This window comes from Balaenoptera musculus, chromosome 3 (genome assembly GCF_009873245.2).
Source record: "Balaenoptera musculus isolate JJ_BM4_2016_0621 chromosome 3, mBalMus1.pri.v3, whole genome shotgun sequence".
NCBI classification, from domain to species: domain Eukaryota; kingdom Metazoa; phylum Chordata; class Mammalia; order Artiodactyla; family Balaenopteridae; genus Balaenoptera; species Balaenoptera musculus.
In genome coordinates, this window is record NC_045787.1 from 30,671,819 (window position 1) to 30,695,431 (window position 23,613).

Below are 23,613 nucleotides of genomic sequence, written 5' to 3' on the forward strand. Positions count from 1 at the left end.
AACAGAAACTTTGCAGTAGGTAGACTCTATTGCATTGTTAAAGTGAAGTGTGGGGATTTAAGTAAAATGGGAGATGTACCTGTGGAAAACCCCAACTTGGCTGGACTGGAAAGCTCAGCCTGGGAAGGCAGATGGAGACTGGACTGTGCAGGGAGACGTAAAGGTGTGAAGGAAGAGAGAAGCTTGAAGGAAGTGGTGTTTAAAGGAGACTGATTAAGAGACAACTGCAATAACAAGAACATACACAGAATCCATATTCAACCGCAAAAATCTAGTCCTAAAAGATGCCACCAAGTACCCAGCACAATGAATTTAAAAAGACTCCTTCCACAATACAGCACGTAATAACTGCGTAAAAGAAGCTCTGAAAAGCTTCCAGGGAGGGGGAGGGGGAGGTCCCACCCAGGGCCCAGGAACGAGCGCAACATGGGAGCAGCTCCCTGAGCCAGGACTCTGCGACTGCCCTGTGAGCCCCACGAACCCTCTACTGTCACACGGGGAAGGTGACGGCGCTATCTCCAGAGCGGGCCACGGGTGTACGGGAGACACTGGGTGTGTGGTCAGTAAACACTCTGGGGGAGGAGAGGGGAGGCAGGGAGGAGAGGAAAACACAGACTTCGTAGCACTGAAAGCTAGAGAGAACGTCTTCCAAAAGCTGAGTGAAAATTACTTTCATGCTTGACTTCTATACTCAAACTATTAATTAAGCGAGAGAATAAAATACATTTTATAAAGACATGCCAGATCTCAAAAGATATTTCTTCCTTGCAGCCATTCTCTGGAGACTACTAGAGGACATGATTCACCAAAAAAATGAGGTAGAAAACCAAAAATGAGAAAAATGATCCATGAAACTGTTTTAACCCAGGAAAGAAGCCCTGTGCCTCCCCTCCAATCTCATTCCAGGTCACACTAAAATTGATTCCATTCTCCAAGCTGCCGGACCCCTTCATGACTCTTTACATTTGCACATGTTTTCCCTTCTGCCTGGAGTTCCCTCTGTACTCCTTTCTGCCACCCTCTCCTCAATTCACCTGGGAGACTCCTGGTGGGAGTCAGGAAGAGCTCATTATCACCTTTGTGATACCTTCCGGTTCCCGAAGGTCTGATGCACCTTCTTCTGCTTCCAGGACACTTTAATTACATCTCCATTACAGGGGTTGCAAAAACTGTGACCTGTGGGCCAGATTCACCCACCTCTGCTTTGGTAAATAAAGTTTTACTAGAACAAAGCCACGCCCATTTGTTTACATACTGCCCAAGGCTGCTTTCACATCCCCATGTTGGGACTGAATAGTTTCCACAGAGACTACAAGGCCAGCAAACCTAAAATATTGACGACCTTGCCCCTACTAGAAAGTCTGCTGATCTCTTCCCAATTCTGTAATTCCTCCAACAGACTATAAGCTCCTTGAGAGGAAATGCTGTCTCTCTGTTCACTGTAAGGCATTTCCCCCTCCCCCCCCCACCCCCCATCAGTGTCCAAGCACAGCTCCTGGCACTCAGCACTCAAAGCTCAAGCTGGATGATAGGTGAGTGAATACCAAGACGTAAATGAATATGTATATGTCTGCACACTACGCTTTGATTGCCAGGCTTCACCACTAACCCAAGTACTGCCAACACTGGGAAGCTAAGTTCGAGCTGTAGTTCCCAAACCATGCACTAAGGTGCCCCAAGGCACAGAAGCAAATGAACTGGGGTACCACAGTACATTTTAAAATTTCAGAGGAAACACAGTGACATCTATCCAACACTATGAGAACCTTTAGCTAAAGGTAGTTTGGTTTCAACACTAGGTCATGCCACATTCCTCTCAATGACGTCATATCTTTGTGAAGTGGGAGGGAAGGCTTGTTGGATGCCATGATAAAACACAAGTACAAACCAAATATCAATGTAGAGGTGGAAAAAAGGGTGGCAGGGCCCAATCTGTTTCCAAGGTTTGAGAAGCTTTGCAGTACCCAGACAGGTGCGTCTACGTGGCTTTTTAAGAATAAAATAAAGATATTATTACCTTTACGTTGATATGCATTATTTTCTCAAACTGCTACTAAAGTGTCAGGTCATAAATACTTATTAATTTGATTGGACCTACTATTTCATAAAAAGAAATGTTAGGTTATTTCTTTTGACCTGGGGGTACTATAAGAACATTAATAAGAGAGGACAGACAGCAGAAGCAAGAAAAACTACAATCCTGCAGCCTGTGGAACTAAAACCACATTCACAGAAAGATAGACAAGATGAAAAGGCAGAGGGCTATGTACCAGATGAAGGAACAAGATAAAACCCCAGAAAAACAACTAAATGAAGTGGAGATAGGCAACCTTCCAGAAGAATAATTCAGAATGATAGAGAAGATGATCCAGGACCTCGGAAAAAGAATAGAGGCAAAGATCAAGAAGATGAAAGAAATGTTTAACAAAGACCTAGAAGAATTAAAGAACAAGCAAACAGAGATGAACAATACAATAACTGAAACGAAAAATACACTAGAAGGAATCAATAGCAGAATAACTGAGGCAGAAGAATGGATAAGTGACCTGGAAGACAGAGTGGTGGAATTCACTGATGCAGAACAGAATAAAGAAAAAAGAATGAAAAGAAATGAAGACAGCCTAAGAGACCTCTGGGACAACATTAAATGCAACAACATTTGCATTATAGGGGTCCCAGAAGAAGAGAGAGAGAAAGGACCAGAGAAAATATTTGAAGAGACAAGAGTCGAAAAATTCCCTAACATGGGAAAGGAAATAGCCACCCAAGTCCAGGAAGTTCAACGAGTCCCATACAGGATAAACCCTAGGAGAAACACGCCGAGATACATAGTAATCAAATTGGCAAAAATTAAAGACAAAGAAAAATTACTGAAAGCAGCAAGGGAAAAACGACAAATAACATACAAGGGAACTCCCATAAGGTTAACAGCTGATTTCTCAGCAGAAACACTACAAGCCAGAAGGGAGTGGCATGATGTACTTAAAGTGATTAAAGGGAAGAACCTACAACCAAGATTACTCTACCCAGCAAGGATCTCATTCAGATTCGATGGAGAAATCAAAAGCTTTACAGACAAGCAAAAGCTAAGAGAATTCAGCACCACCAAACCAGCTCTACAACAAATGCTAAAGGAACTTCTCTAAGTGGGAAACACAAGAGAAGAAAAGGACCTACAAAAACAAACCCATAACAATAAAGAAAATGGTAATAGGAACATACATGTAGATAATTACCTTAAACGTGAATGGATTAAATGCTCCAACCAAAAGACACAGGCTCGCTGAATGGATACAAAAACAAGACCCATACATATGCTGTCTACAAGAGACCCACTTCAGACCTAGGGACACATACAGAGTTAAAGTGAGAGGGTGGAAAAAGGTATTCCATGCAAATGGAAATCAAAAGAAAGCTGGAGAAGCAGTACTCATATCAGATAAAATAGACTTTAAAATAAAGAATGTTACAAGAGACAAGGAAGGACACTACATAATGATCAGGGGATCAATCCAAGCAAAAGATATAACAATTATACATATATATGCCCCCAACATAGAAGCACCTCAATACATAAAGCAACTGCTAACAGCTATAAAAGAGGAAATCGACAGTAACACAATAATAGTGGGGGACTTTAACACCTCACTTACACCAATGGACAGAACGTCCAAAATGAAAATAAATAAGGAAACAGAAGCTTTACATGACACAACAGACCAGATAGATTTAATTGATATTTATAGGACATTCCATCTAAAAACAGCAGATTACACTTTCTTCTCAAGTGCACACGAAACATTCTACAGGATAGATCATATCTTGGATCACAAATCAAGCCTCAGTAAATTTAAGAAAATTGAAATCATATCAAGCATCTTTTCTGACCACAATGCTATGAGATTAGAAATCAATTACAGGGAAAAAACGTAAAAAACACAAACACATGGAGGCTAAACAATACATTACTAAATAACCAAGAGGTCACTGAAAAAATCAAAGAGGAAATCAAAAAATACCTAGAGACAAATGACAATGAAAACACAACGAACCAAAACCTATGGGATGCAGCAAAAGCAGTTCTAAGAGGGAAGTTTATAGCAGTATAATCCTACCTCAAGAAACAACAAACATCTCAAATAAACAATCTAACCTTACACTTAAAGGAACTAGAGAAAGAAGAACAAACAAAACCCAAAGTTAGCAGAAGGAAAGAACTCATAAAGATCAGAGCAGAAATAAATGAAATAGGAACAAAGAAAACAATAGCAAAGATCAATAAAATTAAAAGCTGGTTCTTTGACAAGATAAACAAAATTGATAAACCATTAACCAGACTCATCAAGAAAAAGAGGGAGAGGACTCAAATCAATAAAATTAGAAATGAAAAAGGAGAAGTTACAACAGACACCGCAGAAATACAAAGCATCCTAAGAGACTACTACAGGCAACTCTATGCCAGTAAAATGGACAACCTGGAAGAAACGGACAAATTCTTAGAAAGGTATAACCTTCCAAGACTGAAGCAGGAAGAAATAGAAAATATGAACAGACCAATCACAAGTAATGAAATTGGAACTGTGATTAAAAATCTTCCAACAAACAAAAGTCCAGGACCAGATGGCTTCACAGGTGAATTCTATCAAACATTTAGAGAAGAGCTAACACCCATCCTTCTCAAACTCTTCCAAAAAATTGCAGAGGAAGAAACACTCCCAAACTCATTCTATGAGGCCACCATCACCCTGATACCAAAACCAGAGAAAGATACTACAAAAAAAGAAAATTACAGACCAATATCACTGATGAATATAGATGCAAAAATCCTCAACAAAATACTAGCAAACAGAATCCAACAACACATTAAAAGGATCATACACCATGATCAAGTGGGATTTATCCCAGGGATGCAAGGATTCTTCAATATACGCAAATCAATCAATGTGATACACCATATTAACAGACTGAAGAATAAAAACCATATGATCATCTCAATAGATGCAGAAAAAGCTTTTGACAAAATTCAACACCCATTTATGATAAACACTCTCCAGAAAGTGGGCATAGAGGGAACCTACCTCAACATAATGAAGGCCATATACGACAAACCCACAGCAGACATCATTCTCAATGGTGAAAGACTGAATGCATGTCTTCTAAGATCAGGAGCAAGACAAGGATGTCCACTCTCACTGCTATTATTCAACATAGTTTTGGAAGTCCTAGCCACGGCAATCAGAGAAGAAAAAGAAATAGAAGAAATACATATTGGAAAAGAAGAAATAAAACTATCACTGTTTACAGATGACATGATACTATACATAGAAAATCCTAAAGATGCCACCAGAAAACTACTAGGGCTAATCAATGAATTTGGTAAAAGTTGCAGGATACAAAACTAATGCACAGAAACCTCTTGCATTCATATGCACTAATGATGAAAAATCTGAAAGAGAAATTAAGGAAACACTCCCATTTACCACTGCCACAAAAAGAATAAAATACCTAGGAATAAACCTACCTAGGGAAACAAAAGACCTGTATGCAGAAAACAATAAGACACTGATGAAAGAAATTAAAGATGATACAAACAGATGGAGAGATATACCATATTCTTGGATTAGAAGAATCAATATTGTGAAAATGACTATATTACCCAAAGCAATCTACAGATTCAGTGCAATCCCTATCAAATTACCAATGGCATTTTTTACAGAACTAGAACAAGAAAATCTTAAAATTTGTATGGAGACACAAAAGACCCCGAATAGCTAAAGCAGTCTTGAGGGAAAAAAATGGAGCTGGAGGAATCAGATTCCCTGACTTCAGACTATACTACAAAGCTACAGTAATCAAGACAATATGGTACTGGCACAAAAACAGAAACATAGATCAGTGGAACAAGTTAGAAAGCCCAGAGATAAACCCACGCACCTATGGTCAACTAATCTATGACAAAGGAGGCAAAGATAGACAATGGAGAAAAGACAGTCTCTTCAATAAGTCGTGCTGGGAAAACTGGACAGCTACATGTAAAAGAATGAAATTAGAACACTCCCTAACACCATACACAAAAATAAACTCAAAATGGATTACAGACCTAAATGTAAGACCAGACACTATAAAACTCTTAGAGGAAAACATAGGAAGAACACACTTTGACATAAATCACAGCAAGATCTTTTTTGATCCACCTCCTAGAGTAATGGAAATAAAAACAAAAGTAAACAAATGGGACCTGATGACACTTCAAAGCTCTTCCACAGCAAAGGAAACCATAAACAAGACGAAAAGACGATCCTCAGAATGGGAGAAAATATTTGCAAAGGAATCAATGGACAAAGGATTAATCTCCAAAATATATAAACAGCTCATGCAGCTCAACATTAAAAAAACATACAACCCAGTCCAAAAATGAGCAGAAGACCTAAATAGACATTTCTCCAAAGAAGACATACAGATGGCCAAGAAGCGCATGAAAAGCTGCTCAACATCACTAATTATTAGAGAAATGCGAATCAAAACTACATGAGATATCACTTCACACCAGTTAGAATGGGAATCATCAGAAAATCTACAAAGAACAAATGCTGGAGAGGGTGTGGAGAAGAGGGAACCCTCTTGCACTGTTGGTGGGAATGTAAATTGATACAGCCACTATGGAGAACAGTATGGAGGTTCCTTAAAAAACTAAAAATAGAATTACCATGTGATCCAGCAATCCCACTACTGGGCATATACCCAGAGAAAACCATAATTCAAAAGGACACATGCACCCCAATGTTCACTGCAGCACTATTTACAATAGCCAGGACATGGCAGCAACCTAAATGGCCATCGACAGATGAATGGATAAAGAAGATGTGGTACATATACACAATGGAATATTACTCAGCCATCAAAGGGGACGAAATTGGGTTATTTGTAGAGACGTGGCTGGATCTAGAGAGTGTCATACAGAGTGAAGTAAGTCAGAAAGAGAAAAACAAATATTGTATATTAACGCATGTATGTGGAACCTGCAAAAATGGTACAGATGAACCGGTTTGCAGGGCAGAAATTGAGACACAGATGTAGAGAACAAACATATGTTCACCAAGGGGGAAAGCGGCGGGGGGTCGGGGTGGTGGTGTGATGAATTGGGAGAGTGGGATTGACATGTATACACTGATGTGTATCAAATGGATAACTAATGAGAACCTGCTGTATTAAAAATAAAAAACAAAAAACAAAAGAAAAACATTAATGAAACACTAAGGACACTATGAACCACGAAAGTTTGGGAATTAAATGAGAGGATAGTTCAAGTGCTTAGGGATTCCAGTATCATATTTTAGTCCGCCTTGTACATGCAGGAGAATAATACTGAAATTCAACCTTTGCTATGTTATAAGAATCTAGCTTATGTTTTTTCTGAATGTCCTAGGAATTTTTTATACACTGTCATCCAGATTTTTTGCTTCTCGGGATCCTGACATTCCTCTCTGTCAGTTTTGGTCATCATTCCAGCGAGGACCTCCCTGTTCACTCAAGAGCCTGTTCCTTATCAACTTCAGCATATCATAACAAATTGGAGCACATCACTCAAGTGCTTACAACCCTTCGAAGGCCCCTGCTGCTCCAGCATCAAGTCCCTGCTCTGCCTGGAAGACCAGGCCCTTCCAGGGGCCACCAACGGTCTGCCTCCATGCCCTCCACAGTACAGCTGAAGACCGGTGACTCCCCAAACCTCCTCACTCCCACAGGCCTCAGGCCTCTCCTTAAACCACAGCTCCAGCGAATGGCCCTTTCCACCCACCCATATTCTCCACTCGCCAACGGTTCCCATCTTTCAGAGGCCCCTGGAAGCCCCACCCCACTGAAGAGGGACATCTATCCACTCAGGTCTCACCTCAGCTCTGCTATAATAGGAGTGACTTCAACAGCCTTCAAGAAATGTCAACAAGCGTCTATCAGACAAATGAACTTGTTTCTTCCTTCTATCACAGAGATGAAACACTCTACTATTATAGTAAAGAAATGACCTGAAGAACATTCCTTCTTTTTTAAAAACATGTCAAGAGATTTTTAACATGAAAGAAAGCATGATAAAAGCTCACCTTCAAAAAGAACCAGGAACAGCTCCATTCCCCAGTCCACACTTCCCTACACTCTCTACTATCAAGGGTTATCTTTTTTTTTTCTTTTTAATTTTAATCGTCCAACTGTTAGCCATAAATCTCATTTCCTTGCTTATGTAATCAAAATACATTTTCATGTTCATTGGTGATTTACAATGCTTTATTTGTACACTGCTTATTCTATCTTTTGTCTACCTTTTTAATTAGGCATTAATCTGTTCCTTACTGCTCAATTAGAAAGAAATATCACAATGTGCATATTAACTGTGTTATATACATTGCAAATATATTTCCCAGTTTGTTCTCTTACTTTCTAGCGAAGTTTTTGTTTGACTTTCCTTAAGTCAGATTTCTCAGTTTTGTCCTTTATAGTTTCTGACCATAAACTTCTTTCTCATGTGAAGATTTCATAAATTGTCACCTATATTGTCTTCAAGTACAATTAAGCCTTTTAACATTTTAAGGTTTAATGCATATAAAATTAATTCTGGTGAACAATAAGAGTCAGGGGCCCAGCTTTCCCCTCTCCCCACCAAATGCTACCACTTGTCCCAACACTTTTTATTAAATAACCCAATCCTTCCTCCACTGACTTGAGATGCCATTAGGACCCCATTCCTTCTCAACTTCCTTGGTGGAACTCCAATAACCCACTGCTCCTTCACCCCACATTCCTTCACTGAACAGCATCCTCTACTCTTGTGGCTTTAACCATCACTTATAACTGATGACTTCTAAATACATATTTCCAGGTATCTTCCCAGTTACTGATTAACCATCTACTGGACAATTCCTTGCTTATCTGCACAAATCCACTCAAATAAGGTCCTTCAGGAATGACAAAATATACATTTAAAAAATTTGTTTATTTTTTATTTTATTTTTTTTATCCAGCAGGTTCTCATTAGTTATCCATTTTGTACATATTCATGTATACGTGTCAATCCCAATCTCCCAATTCATCACACCACCAACCCCCCACCCCCACCATTTTCCCCCCCTGGTGTCCATATGTTTGTTCTCTACATCTGTGTCTCGATTTCTGCCCTGCAAACCGGTTCATCTGTGCCATTTTTCTAGGTTTCACATATATACCTTAATATACGATATTTTCCTCTTTCTGACTTACTTCACTCAGTATGACAGTCTCTAGATCCATCCATGTCTCTACAAATGACCCAATTACGTTCCTTTTTATGGCTGAATAATATTCCATTGTGTATATGTACCACATCTTCTTTATCCATTTGTCTGTCGATGGCCATTTAGGTTGCTGCCATGTCCTGGCTATTGTAAATAGTGCTGCAGTGAACATTGGGGTGCATGTGTCCTTTTGAATTATGGTTTTCTTTGGTTATATGCCCAGTAGTGGGATTGCTGGATCACATGGTAATTCTATTTTTAGTTTTTTAAGGAACCTCCATACTGTTCTCCATAGTGGCTGTATCAATTTACATTCCCACCAACAGTGCAAGAGGGTTCCCTCTTCTCCACACCCTCTCCAGCATTTGTTCTTTGTAGATTTTCTGATGATTCCCATTCTAACTGGTGTGAAGTGATATCTCATGTAGTTTTGATTCGCATTTCTCTAATAATTAGTGATGTTGAGCAGCTTTTCGTCCGCTTCTTGGCCATCTGTATGTCTTCTTTGGAGATATGTCTATTTAGGTCTTCTGCTCATTTTTGGACTGGGTTGTATGTTTTTTTAATGTTGAGCTGCATGAGCTGTTTATATATTTTGGAGATTAATCCTTTGTCCATTGATTCCTTTGCAAATATTTTCTCCCATTCTGAGGATCGTCTTTTCGTCTTGTTTATGGTTTCCTTTGCTGTGGAAAAGCTTTGAAGTGTCATCAGGTCCCATTTGTTTACTTTTGTTTTTATTTCCATTACTCTAGGAGGTGGATCAAAAAAGATCTTGCTGTGATTTATGTCAAAGAGTGTTCTTCCTATGTTTTCCTCTAAGAGTTTTATAGTGTCTGGTCTTACATTTAGGTCTGTAATCCATTTTTTTTTTTAATTTATTTTTTTGGCTGTGTTGGGTCTTCGTTTCTGTGCGAGGGCTCCCTCTAGTTGCGGCAAGCGGGGGCCACTCCTCATCGCGATGCGCGGGCCCCTCACCTCTGCGGCCTCTCCTGTTGCAGAGCACAGACTCCAGACGCGCAGGCTCAGTAGTTGTGGCTCACGGGCCCAGTCGCTCCGCGGCATGTGGGATCCTCCCAGACCAGGGCGCGAACCCATGTCCCCTGCATTAGCAGGCAGATTCTCAACCACTGCACCACCAGGGAAGCCCCCTGTAATCCATTTTGAGTTTATTTTTGTGTATGGTGTTAGGGAGTGTTCTAATTTCATTCTTTTACATGTAGCTGTCCAGTTTTCCCAGCACGACTTATTGAAGAGACTGTCTTTTCTCCATTGTCTATCTTTGCCTCCTTTGTCATAGATTAGTTGACCATAGGTGCGTGGGTTTATCTCTGGGCTTTCTAACTTGTTCCACTGATCTATGTTTCTGTTTTTGTGCCAGTACCATATTGTCTTGATTACTGTAGCTTTGTAGTATAGTCTGAAGTCAGGGAATCTGATTCCTCCAGCTCCATTTTTTTCCCTCAAGACTGCTTTAGCTATTTGGGGTCTTTTGTGTCTCCATACAAATTTTAAGATTTTTTGTTCTAGTTCTGTAAAAAATGCCATTGGTAATTTGATAGGGATTGCACTGAATCTGTAGATTGCTTTGGGTAATATAGTCATTTTCACAATATTGATTCTTCTAATCCAAGAATATGGTATATCTCTCCATCTGTTTGTATCATCTTTAATTTCTTTCATCAGTGTCTTATTGTTTTCTGCATACAGGTCTTTTGTTTCCCTAGGTAGGTTTATTCCTAGGTATTTTATTCTTTTTGTGGCAGTGGTAAATGGGAGTGTTTCCTTAATTTCTCTTTCAGATTTTTCATCATTAGTGCATATGAATGCAAGAGATTTCTGTGCATTAGTTTTGTATCCTGCAACTTTTACCAAATTCATTGATTAGCCCTAGTAGTTTTCTGGTGGCATCTTTAGGATTTTCTATGTATAGTATCATGTCATCTGTAAACAGTGATAGTTTTATTTCTTCTTTTCCAATATGTATTCCTTCTATTTCTTTTTCTTCTCTGATTGCCGTGGCTAGGACTTCCAAAACTATGTTGAATAATGGCGGTGAGAGTGGACATCCTTGTCTTGCTCCTGATCTTAGAAGACATGCATTCAGTCTTTCACCATTGAGAATGATGTCTGCTGTGGGTTTGTTGTATATGGCCTTCATTATGTTGAGGTAGGTTCCCTCTATGCCCACTTTCTGGAGAGTGTTTATCATAAATGGGTGTTGAATTTTGTCAAAAGCTTTTTCTGCATCTATTGAGATGATCATATGGTTTTTATTCTTCAGTCTGTTAATATGGTGTATCACATTGATTGATTTGCGTATATTGAAGAATCCTTGCATCCCTGGGATAAATCCCACTTGATCATGGTGTATGATCCTTTTAATGTGTTGTTGGATTCTGTTTGCTAGTATTTTGTTGAGGATTTTTGCATCTATATTCATCAGTGATATTGGTCTGTAATTTTCTTTTTTTGTAGTATCTTTCTCTGGTTTTGGTATCAGGGTGATGGTGGCCTCATAGAATGAGTTTGGGAGTGTTTCTTCCTCTGCAATTTTTTGGAAGAGTTTGAGAAGGATGGGTGTTAGCTCTTCTCTAAATGTTTGATAGAATTCACCTGTGAAGCCGTCTGGTCCTGGACTTTTGTTTGTTGGAAGATTTTTAATCACAGTTTCAATTTCATTACTTGTGATTGGTCTGTTCATATTTTCTATTTCTTCCTGCTTCAGTCTTGGAAGGTTATACCTTTCTAAGAATTTGTCCGTTTCTTCCAGGTTGTCCATTTTACTGGCATAGAGTTGCCTGTAGTAGTCTCTTAGGATGCTTTGTATTTCTGCGGTGTCTGTTGTAACTTCTCCTTTTTCATTTCTAATTTTATTGATTTGAGTCCTCTCCCTCTTTTTCTTGATGAGTCTGGTTAATGGTTTATCAATTTTGTTTATCTTGTCAAAGAACCAGCTTTTAATTTTATTGATCTTTGCTATTGTTTTCTTTGTTCCTATTTCATTTATTTCTGCTCTGATCTTTATGAGTTCTTTCCTTCTGCTAACTTTGGGTTTTGTTTGTTCTTCTTTCTCTAGTTCCTTTAAGTGTAAGGTTAGATTGTTTATTTGAGATGTTTGTTGTTTCTTGAGGTAGGATTATACTGCTATAAACTTCCCTCTTAGAACTGCTTTTGCTGCATCCCATAGGTTTTGGTTCGTTGTGTTTTCATTGTCATTTGTCTCTAGGTATTTTTTGATTTCCTCTTTGATTTTTTCAGTGACCTCTTGGTTATTTAGTAATGTATTGTTTAGCCTCCATGTGTTTGTGTTTTTTACGTTTTTTCCCTGTAATTGATTTCTAATCTCATAGCATTGTGGTCAGAAAAGATGCTTGATATGATTTCAATTTTCTTAAATTTACTGAGGCTTGATTTGTGATCCAAGATATGATCTATCCTGTAGAATGTTTCGTGTGCACTTGAGAAGAAAGTGTAATCTGCTGTTTTTAGATGGAATGTCCTATAAATATCAATTAAATCTATCTGGTCTGTTGTGTCATGTAAAGCTTCTGTTTCCTTATTTATTTTCATTTTGGACGTTCTGTCCATTGGTGTAAGTGAGGTGTTAAAGTCCCCCACTATTATTGTGTTACTGTCGATTTCCTCTTTTATAGCTGTTAGCAGTTGCCTTATGTATTGAGGTGCTCGTATGTTGCGTGCATATATATGTTATAATTGTTATATCTTTTGCTTGGATTGATCCCCTGATCATTATGTAGTGTCCTTCCTTGTCTCTTGTAACATTCTTTATTTTAAAGTCTATTTTATCTGATATGAGTATTGCTACTCCAGCTTCCTTTTGATTTCCATTTGCATGGAATATCTTTTTCCATCCCCTCACTTTTACTCTGTATGTGTCCCTAGGTCTGAAGTGGGTCTCTTGTAGACAGCATATAGATGGGTCTTGTTTTTGTATCCGTTCAGCGAGCCTGTGTCTTTTGGATGGAGCATTTAATCCATTCACGTTTAAGGTAATTATCTACATGTATGTTCCTATTGCCATTTTCTTAATTGTTTTGGGTTTGTTTTTGTAGGTCCTTTTCTTCTCTTGTGTTTCCCACTTAGAGAAGTTCCTTTAGCATTTGTTGTAGAGCTGGTTTGGTGGTGCTGAATTCTCTTAGCTTTTGCTTGTCTGTAAAGCTTTTGATTTCTCCATCAAATCTGAAGGAGAACCTTGCTGGGTAGAATAACCTTGGTTGTAAGTTCTTCCCTTTCATCACTTTAAATATGTCATGCCACTTCCTTCTGGCTTGTAGAGTTTTTGCTGAGAAATCAGCTGTTAACCTTATGGGAGTTCCCTTGTATGTTATTTGTCGTTTTTCCCTTGCTGCTTTCAATAATTTTTCTTTGTCTTTAATTTTTGCCAATTTGATTACTACGTGTCTCGGCGTGTTTCTCCTTGGGTTTATCCTGTATGGGACTCTCTGCCCGTCCTGGACTTGGGTGGTTGTTTTCTTTCCTATGTTAGGGAAGTTTTTGACTATAATCTCTTCAAATATTTTCTCCGGTCTTTTCTCTCTCTCTTCTCCTTCTGGGACCCCTATAATTCGAATGTTGTTGCATTTAATGTTGTCCCAGAGGTCTCTTAGGCTGTCTTCATTTCTTTTCATTCTTGTTTCTTTATTCTGTTCTGCAGCAGTGAATTCCACCATTCTGTCTTCCAGGTCACTTATATGTTCTTCTACCTCATTTATTCTGCTATTGATTCCTTCTAGTGTATTTTTCATTTCAGTTATTGTATTGTTCATCTGTTTGTTTGTTCTTTAATTCTTCTAGGTCTTTGTTAAACATTTCTTGCATCTTCTCGATCTTTGCCTCCATTCTTTTTCTGAGGTCCTGGATCATCTTCACTATCATTCTTCTGAATTCTTTTTCTGGAAGGTTGCCTATCTCCACTTCATTTAGTTGTTTTTCTGGGGTTTTATCTTGTTCCTTCATCTGGTACATAGCCCTCTGCCTTTTCATCTTGTCTATCTTTCTGTGAGTGTGGTTTGAGTTTCATAGGCTTCAGGACTGTAGTTCTTCTTGCTTCTGCTCTGACAAAATATTTTGATGCTACATATCCACTGAGATATTTCACAGATTTCTCAAAAAACTCCACATGTGCAAAATAAACTCACCTTCTCTTCCAATCCTGCCCCTTGACAAGCCCATCTCCATTCATGGCACCAGTCTCTCCTGTGTCCCACTCAAGTACTCCTCCTTCTCACCCCTCCCACCTACTCACCAGTTCTACCTCCAAAACACACCTTGACTCTCTGCCCTAGAACCTACCCCTACTTCCATTCCCACTGCTCTGGCAGGCCCTCATCAGCATCTCTGGCATAGGTCGTTCACATCAATACTTAATTCATCCCATGGCCTCTGGCAGGGGCCTCCCACAGTCTATCTTCCACAATGACTCACCTGGCTCTGAGCAGCATCTCCATCTAAGTCTCATCATTCATCCAAACTCCAGGCGTAATGTCTGGAGGCTGTCACACCAACTACCCCTCTACTCCTGTGCTTGGGGCAGCTCTGCCTCTTGGCTCTCTCAAAGACCATCACGTCCAGATACTGGTGGTCTCTTCATGTTTCTGCTGCACTGTGGTGAATCTCCACGTTGGTCATTTATCATATCACACCAAGTATTACAAAGATTATTCTTTCCCTCCCTCCCACTCTCGTATCCCATTAATTATAAGTTCCCTAACAGCAGAGATTTGTCTTTCCAACATTCCTGCATCTAAGAGGGCTTTATATGCACTACATATTCCACATTCATTTAGTGAATTAAACAAATCCATCCAAATGACATCTTTGGTAAGGACTTAAAATATTTTGATAACACCCAGTTATTTCTTTACATTCTGAGAGAAAGTTGAATGCTATACTTTTGAATGCACCTGTTTGCTATAGATAAATTTATGAATAAAAAACCAATATTGGGTCAAATTGCTGGAGGCTTTTTACAAAATAGATGGAGTAAAACTATCCTTAATGCCCTTTCTAAACTCTAAGAGGAAAAAAATTGATAATTATGTAATAGTTTTGAGTGACTGAAATGCTGGTTTTAGCTAAGTTTACCATAATACAGAATTCATAAATACTATTTTTGAGATACCATGCACTGTTTACATATTGTTTATTACAGGCAAGGCACTGTTTTAAGTTCTTTAAACGCAATATTGGATTTTAATCCCTATAACTACCCTATGGAGGTCCATATCATTATTGTCCCCCTTTTTATAACACAGAACACAAGGCACAGAGAGGTTTTTGAGGCTTACTTGAGGTCCAGCGGCTAGACAGGGGCCGAACTTGTATTTAAATCCAGATCTGGCTATAAATCTCATCTCTAGACTATTACACTAAACTGAAAAACGTGGAGCAGAAAACTCAGTGAAGCGGAGTCAGGAATCCAGGGATCCAGTCCCTATTCCACCACTGACTGGGTGGCAGGCATGAGACCTCGGGCAAATCCCCTCACATCTCTAAAACCACACAGGTATGACCCAGGGCCTACTTGCCCCACTTTAAATGTCATAAGAAATTTATAGCTGTTTTCTTCTCAGGACACCTTGCTTGTCACATCTATGAACTCGGATATCTAGGACGTGAGCAGGAATGCTGCTCCCCCGACCCTGCCCAGCTGAGTGCCGTTCCGGGCAGAAATACCACTTGCTTTACCAAGCCCTTCCAACCATCACAGTAGGACAAATTAAGTAATTCAGGCAGTCGATGTCAGGAAACAAAACAGCAAACAGCTACCATCTTACTGTTCTCCTCCAAACTCAAAGTACACTTCCGACTGGTTAGCTCTTGACTCAGCAGGTGTAAGCCCAGACATCCCCCGAGGGCCAGGCCGATGAAGGGGGTGACGCTGGCCGCAGGAAACGCAGTGAGGAGGACGGGAGGGCTGTGGTGGGCGGCCTCCAGCTAGCGCCTAACTCTTGTATTACCACCGGTTAGGAACATGCGCCCAGTGTAATCACAGACTTTCAAGGTTTTCAAAAAGAGCCAGAAATGCAGGGTTTTTTTTTTTCTTTAATGTGAAATCACCTTATTTTTAAATGCTGGCAACTAATTCCAATTTTTCAAAAAAACAGTATGTGGGTCAAACAAAACACATTTGCAGGCCCAATAGAATTCTTGGGGTGCCAGTTAACAACCTGTTTCAAAATGTATGGGCGTGAAAAAATTCTTCTCTTGCTGTTGAAATAATCTCAAAATATAAACTGTTTGAAGACATATATTTCAGGGCACAGATATTGACCAAAATGTGCCTGAATGTTTTAACATTCTTTAGTGCTGGAATCTGAAAGTTCTGTTCTCCAAAAGAATTCGAATGGCTTTTTCTTTCTTTTAATATATTTATTTATTTATTTATTTATTTATTTATTTATTTTTGGCTGCACTGGGTCTTTGTTTCTGCGCGCGGGCTTTCTCTAGTTGCGGCGAGGGGGGCTACTCTTCGTTGCGGTGTGCGGGCTCTCACTGCGGTGGCTTTTCTTGTTGTGAGGCACGGGCTCTAGGCACGCAGGCTTCAGTAGTTGTGGCACGCGGGCTCAATAGTTGTGGCTCGCGGGCTCTAGAGCGCAGGCTCAGTAGTTGTGGTGCAAGGGCTTAGTTGCTCCGCGGCATGTGGGATCTTCCCGGAACAGGGCTCGAACCCGTGTCCCCTGCATTGGCAGGCAGATTCTTAACCACTGCACCACCAAGGAAGCCCCACTGAATGGCCTTTTCTTGATTGGTCATATTATTCCATCCCAGATCTCAAAATCCTAAGCATCATTTTAGAATACAAATGCTTCTCAAAAAAAACAAAAACTAAAATAAAATCTTTAGCATTTGACCAGGGTTACAAGGTCTTCTAAGTATGTGGAAGTACAGCATCCACTTAACATTTATTTGAGTCTTCTACATAAGATGGAACAGAGAATGAAAAATACAACAGAACCTGAAATAACTGTCATTTGTCAAAACTATCTTGGAAATGGGCATCCTATCAAGACAGCAGATTCTACAGACTAGAAACATGTGAGCCTGACGTTGATCCTGGATAAGATTACAGAACGCATTAGGAAAGGGACCCTAATCCAATGTACCCCAGCCCCACCTCACCCCCAACTTGACAAGGCCAATGAACTGGGAAAGCCAGCATCAGAATCAGACATGAAGTATCTGGCTCTGAACAAGACCTTTCCTGACGTCTGAAAGATGTTTATGAGCAAGATGAAGGTTGTATAAAAAAGAGTGAAGGGGGCTCTTTCACCACGTGATCAATGCTACTCAAACGGTGCTAATTAATCGATGATGCCAACCTGGACGAAGATTATGGACAGATGTGACAGAGTTCTGTTTTTCTTGACATTTTCATTAATGAAATGGAGGAAGATACAGGAATCACATTTCTCAAATTTGTGGACCAAAAAATGGGCAAAGTAGAAAATATACTGCACATAATAATGAGGATGCTAACAAATTAATCTAACAAACTAATCCAATAAGATAAATTTAGCATTGATAATTTCAGGGTCCCAAATAAAATGGTTATGATGATGACAACAACACACAGAAAATAAACAAATACAGTTTGGAGGAGATATGACTTAACAGCAGCATGTGGGAAAAACACAAAAGACTGGTCAGTGAAATGGGCCAATAATGTAATGTAACTGCCAAAATAACAAGAAGAGGGACAACTCTCTTGTCTCCTCATTTTATCATAATATCTAAAATCCTGTCCTCTGGTGGTATTAAAATTGAGGGATTCGTTTTTAGTCTAAAAAATGAGTAAGTAGGTAATCTAACATTAAAGTATTAATAATATGAAACATAAGCTATTATTGTTGTCTTTATTACTGTCCAAATTATTATAAATTCTTGCTTCAATATAAACCTTACTCAAAGTATTCTTATCCCTTCTCTCCATAGGTGCAACCTGCTCCCTATTGTTTTTCCACAGCTTTACTGAGGTACAACTGACAAATAAAATTGTATGGATTTGAAGTATACAGCACGATGATTTGACACGTGTATATGTACGCTGTGAAATGATTACCACAACCAAGTTAATAAGACATCTGTCACCTCACAGCTTTCTTTTTCATGTGTGGTAAAAATGCTTAAGATTTACTCTCATAACAAATTTCAGATATACAATACCGTCTTATTAACTATAGATTCCCAGAATTTATTCATCTTACAGCTGAAAGTTTGTGCCCTCTGACCAACATCTTTAGCTCAAGCGGCTACTTCATCACTCCCACTTCACCTACTCCCTGTTTTATAATCACCCACACTTTGGATCTCTCAAACTTTTAGCAACGTAAGGGTAAAGCATCAGTAGATCTGTGTTTGATAGCTTTAAACACATTGAATGCTTTCTCACCATTTGAGTTTAATCAAAAGCTTTAAGAAAAGGGCATGATGGATTGAGCATGGGAAGAGCAGAGTCATTACTGCTGCACGTGTCATTATTAGGAAATAATGTCTCAACATTATTAGGAAAGTAAAGACAAACTTCCAGGGCTGGGCCTGGCTGGGGCCTTGTTGGGGCTTCTTCCCCTTGGTCTGCACTCCTGCCAGGTTGCTCCCTGGTCTCTGGATTCCCAAGCCTCCATGACACAAGCTGGAGGCCCCCTTCTGAATCGTCAGTCTCACATGCCTGAAATTTTCCATGGCTCTCCCTGGCCTACGGAGAAGGTGCCAGCTGTCAGCATGGCATGAGGCTCTCTGCTGTTCCAAGCCGCCTAACTTCAGTCCCACCTACCTTTGCCCTCTGACCTACACTGGCCCTGTGCTCAAGTCCCAACAAACATGGCAGGCTCTGCTGTCCTCTGTGTCACTGCACACCTTACCCTCTACCCAGAATGTCCTTCCTACTCCACTCTTCCCTGTCCATTTAACAAACACCAACTCGTCCTTCAAAACTCAGCTCACATCAGCTCAAGGTTGCTCCAGATCCAACCCTCCTCTGTGTCTTTCCTTATTGGTCCCCAAAACTGAGACAAATTTCAGTTGCCATTCATCTAGACTATCAGTGTTGTCTATCTGGTAGTAGAATTAAGAAGAAAGTAAAATATTCCTTATGTTTTTATCAGAAGCATAAAGACAAAAGGCAGATCAGACCCACTCAGCAATGTCTGTGACCTCTTCTGTCCCTGTAAGCATTTGAGTTTTTGATCCCAGCAATACAGCCCATGGAATGCGTGAGTACAGCAATCACAACTTTGACTATTTGTAAGTGAGCTGAAAAGTTCCAAAACAGAGTCACCTGTACTTTTATTGAAGTTTGCATTTGAGAAAGAGTAAGTTGGCTAAACTCTAGGTCTAGACAACAGCTTAAGGTCTGCAGGTCAACACAGTTTGGTTGCTCTCCCTTTAATATTACATACTCAGTACATCTCAAGAGAGATAAAGGGTATTTCTTTGTGAAAAGAGATCCCCCCACCACCACTAAAAAAAAGAAAGCTAATTGCTGGTTCCAGCGGAGGCCAATGAAGTGGAATAGGCCGTGGAAAGCAATGGTGTAGATGGAAAAAATGTGAGATAAAGAAAGAATAAAATATTGGCTTTGCTAGTGGCTCCAACCTGTGACATGACTTCTACATTCTTTCTACACAGGAACAAGAAAAAATGATTTATGAAACTGTCTTCTTTTATTAGGCTGTATCAGGGAAATAAAATGCAAGGTCAGTATTTGCCATAAAGGTCCCGAGACACTTCTTATGAACACTGAGGGTGTACTTTATATCAAAACATTTACAGCTGCTGCCAAAACTGTCCCTACACAAGGAACAAATTACAAAATTAATGTATTCTTATATACCGTCAAATGGAAACCTTAAACTGCAGGCTTTTTGCCCTCATCCTCAGTGAGACCACGTGCTGGAATTTCTCAAATGCGGTATCGATAAATTCTATCCACCCTCAATTTATTAGTAGGAACCCACAGCAGTAATTTTACACTAGATAATCTCAAAAAAGGCATATCCTTCATAGAGGATACAGAGTAGCAATTTTAATACTATTAGCCCAGGATATTCTCACAGATATATAATGCAAGTCATCACTAAATCATCAGTGAATGTCAAGGTGAAATAACCTAGTCTGCTCCTCATGTACTTCGTAGAACAAGCAGGAGGCAATGTTTGTGTTCACTGAAAAGTAACATCACAACATAGTTTCTTTTAAAATCGCAGGAGAGGAAATGAGGCCCACTTGATTGTCAGCTGCTGTAACACACCTTTTACTGAGTGGGTATGCCTCCTGGCCCTGAAGTGCTCTGGTCACTTTCCTTGGCATGCAAGTAGTGGGGGCGTGTCTGCCCTGCCCACTGCTGCATATCTGATGCCTACCCGCTGCCTGGGGAAAAAAAGGCCCTTAATAGTTGCTGAATGAATGAATCACATTTCATTTTAACAACTCTATAAAAGGAAGAAAGATCGGACCCTGACTTTTGAGAACTTATCATACAGAACTACGGAAACCGATACAGAAGGAAACAAAGGAGAAAAAAAAAAGCTTTTGATTCAAAATAAAATTTCTTGGCACTGGAAAGCATTTCAGTTTTAAAGTAAATAATAACTCAACAAAATATTTCCCAGTGACCAGAAGAAATGAAATATTTTGTCAGAATGTCATAAAATGCTTCTTACAACAGTTGATATGTTATTCTGCTTAGAAATCCTATATTAGTAGGAATATTGGCCTTAATCATAACAGAATAGTGAGGGAAAGGTAACATTTATCTAACACATACTACTGGCAGGCACGATGAGGTGGATATTATTCCCTTTTACAGGTAAGAAATCAGACACAGAACTTGTCCAAGTTCTGTGGGCTGCCTAACCAGTAAATGAAAAAAGGAAGCTGCTCTCATTCTCTTTACTACATAATATGCTCCTTACGTTGGAAATTCAGGAAAATAAAAATAGTAGTCACCTGTAATTTCAGCACAAGGAGATATTCTCACCTAACATCTGGTGTATAGTCTTCCGGCATTTTCCAGCATAAGAGGTAGAAAACTGCACACTCCTGCTCGCTCGCTCGCTCTCTCTGCCCCTTTCTCCAAAAACAAACAAAAACACCTTAGATCCACTTACACATGCTGTTTTGCAATCTGCTTTTTCAGCTTACAAATTTTGAGTATCTTTCCAAATCAATAAATACTTTCTTACCTCACTGTCAATGAAGAAAGGGTTTTTCATTACAAGTATTGATATATACCACAATTTAAGTAATCCATCTCCCTATTATTGAGCATTTAAGTTGTTTCTAGCTTATAACTATCATAAACAAAGCTACAAAAATCATTTTTGCAAACTAAAGGTGGGGTTTTTGGTGCACTTTTTGTGGAGGTCACCAGAATTTGGAGATGAGTTTCCAAGCTTGGGAGAGCACCCCACCCCTCACAATCTGAGACACCCCACTACGTGGACTTCCCGCCAAGTGAAGAATCACTGTGCGGGGAGAAAGCTCCTGACAGGAATACGGTGCCCACATGCACCGCGTAGGCGAGAACCACTGCTATAGACTGGTCTCTGTGCACACACTTTATTTTTTTTTCCTTAGTTTAAATTCCTAGCGGTGGAAATGCCTGACTAAGGGACATGGCACATTTTTGAGGCTTTCGGTGAGTAATAAACAAAATTGCCCTCCTGGAAAGTTATAACAATTGAAACACCCACCAGCAGCATTTGAAAGTGACAATCCCCAAAAACCTAATGGTTAGCTAGATTTGTTTGTAAACAATCAAATCCCTATATGGCTCTAAGTTTTAAAAATAGTGAAACTATTGATAAAACATAGCTAGAAAAATAGCAAACAATTCAGACAACAAATGCTAAATTTTAAAGTACATACGTTTTCAAATACAAAATAAAAACTTGAATGACACCGGATCCCAGCAGACTGAACAGAAAGAATATTACAAGATCTAGTGACACCAGGCTCTGAAAAGTGCCAAGCTAGTAAGTAAAACTCCACATCTTCATTTGCCCATCTGGCTAATATTAGGCTTAATAGTTTGGGCTTTAATAGCAACATGCTCTGTTGTTTAACAAGAAAAGAAACTCATGAAACCATGTATTCTTTCCAATTTTATAAGTATTATCTAATAGCTAATGTGCAATCTTAAGTTCTCAAAATTCTCTTATGTATTCATTTATTCAACAAATAATCTGGGCTGGGCGCTGTTCTATGGAGACACAGCAGTGAACCCCACAAATTTCCTGATGTTCCAGAGGGGAGCTCAGAACCCTGCAGTTAGGAATCAGCAAATCGTGGTTACAAACACCAGTCTGGAACTACTGGATTCTTAGGCAAATTAGAACACCTCTGGGGCTTGGTTTATCAGTAAACTTAAAAAAGTTGACCAGATGATCCAAGGCCCCTTCTGGCCCTTAAATTCTATACCTTCTTTGGTTTTGTTTGAATGCTTAAGCTCCTATTACTCGTAAATGCTTTGCATTTTACGTTATATACAGGACTATATATAGTCCTTCCTTAGAAATCAGAATGAAGCTCTCAGCCCCCTCCTCCCAAATTTTACATCTACAGTAAAACTTTGGTGATCCAGGTAACTTCAAGGAATGATACAGGATAAGGTTCGTGTTAGATGAAGATTTATGCTCCCAATTTTAACTGTTTGTTTGAAAAGGATCCTAAGATGTTCTTGCCTCCTTCGCTTTTGAACTGCATGCACTATAAATACTACAGCGTGAAACATGAAACAGGACCCACTGGTGTGGCGGCAGGTCTCCAAGCCTGGGACTGGGAAGGCTGGCACCCAGCTTTAAGGTGGCACGCTGGCGGCTGCAGCACTAAGTCGTGATGGTGGAGTCTCACCTCTCTCCAGCTTACCCTCATCCCCAATTCAAAGGCACATTCTGTCTACAAAATGTCTACAATTCACTGCCCCACCAGCATTTTCAATATGAGAAATGGGAAGCATTACTTCTGCCACCACTTGTTATTTTCCACCACATGTTCCCACCACCACTGCTTCAACTGTCCTCCGATCCAGGGTTTCCTTGGAGAAGCCTGCTCCTGCAAGCAGTGAGAAGAAGGCAAGGGGCCTCAGTATCCCAAGTCACCCTTAGGAAAGAGCCACACACTTTATGGGAGTATTAGCGCCTTCTTGTGGTCTTCCAGGATACTGCCACTTAATAATACAGATACAGATTCTCAGCTACTGGCACATACTGATTCCAAGTCTTCCTCTGTATCTGCCCTACAAACCAGAAGAACGGATAGAGGCAAGATTTTCTCACCTCTCTGCAAAAGTACATGAAAAATTCACCCACCAGAAGGTTTTCTTCAA

General features: G+C 39.7%; 1 protein-coding gene across 4 annotated transcripts in view; it reads right to left on the reverse strand.

Annotated features, from left to right (window-relative positions):
* Positions 1–23,613, reverse strand: part of LIFR (LIF receptor subunit alpha) — a 91,748-nt gene that overhangs the window by 63,309 nt on the left and 4,826 nt on the right. For 2 of the 4 annotated variants that reach the window (XM_036846777.1, XM_036846782.1), the window contains exon 2: positions 21,265–21,357. The exons of 1 other annotated variant lie outside the window; for it this stretch is intronic. In XM_036846777.1, coding sequence (XP_036702672.1) covers positions 21,265–21,293 — 29 coding nt within the window. In that variant the 5' untranslated portion in view covers positions 21,294–21,357. Of the gene's footprint in view, positions 1–21,233; positions 21,358–23,613 lie in introns of those variants that run through there. One more of the 4 variants, XM_036846781.1, reaches the window with a different exon arrangement.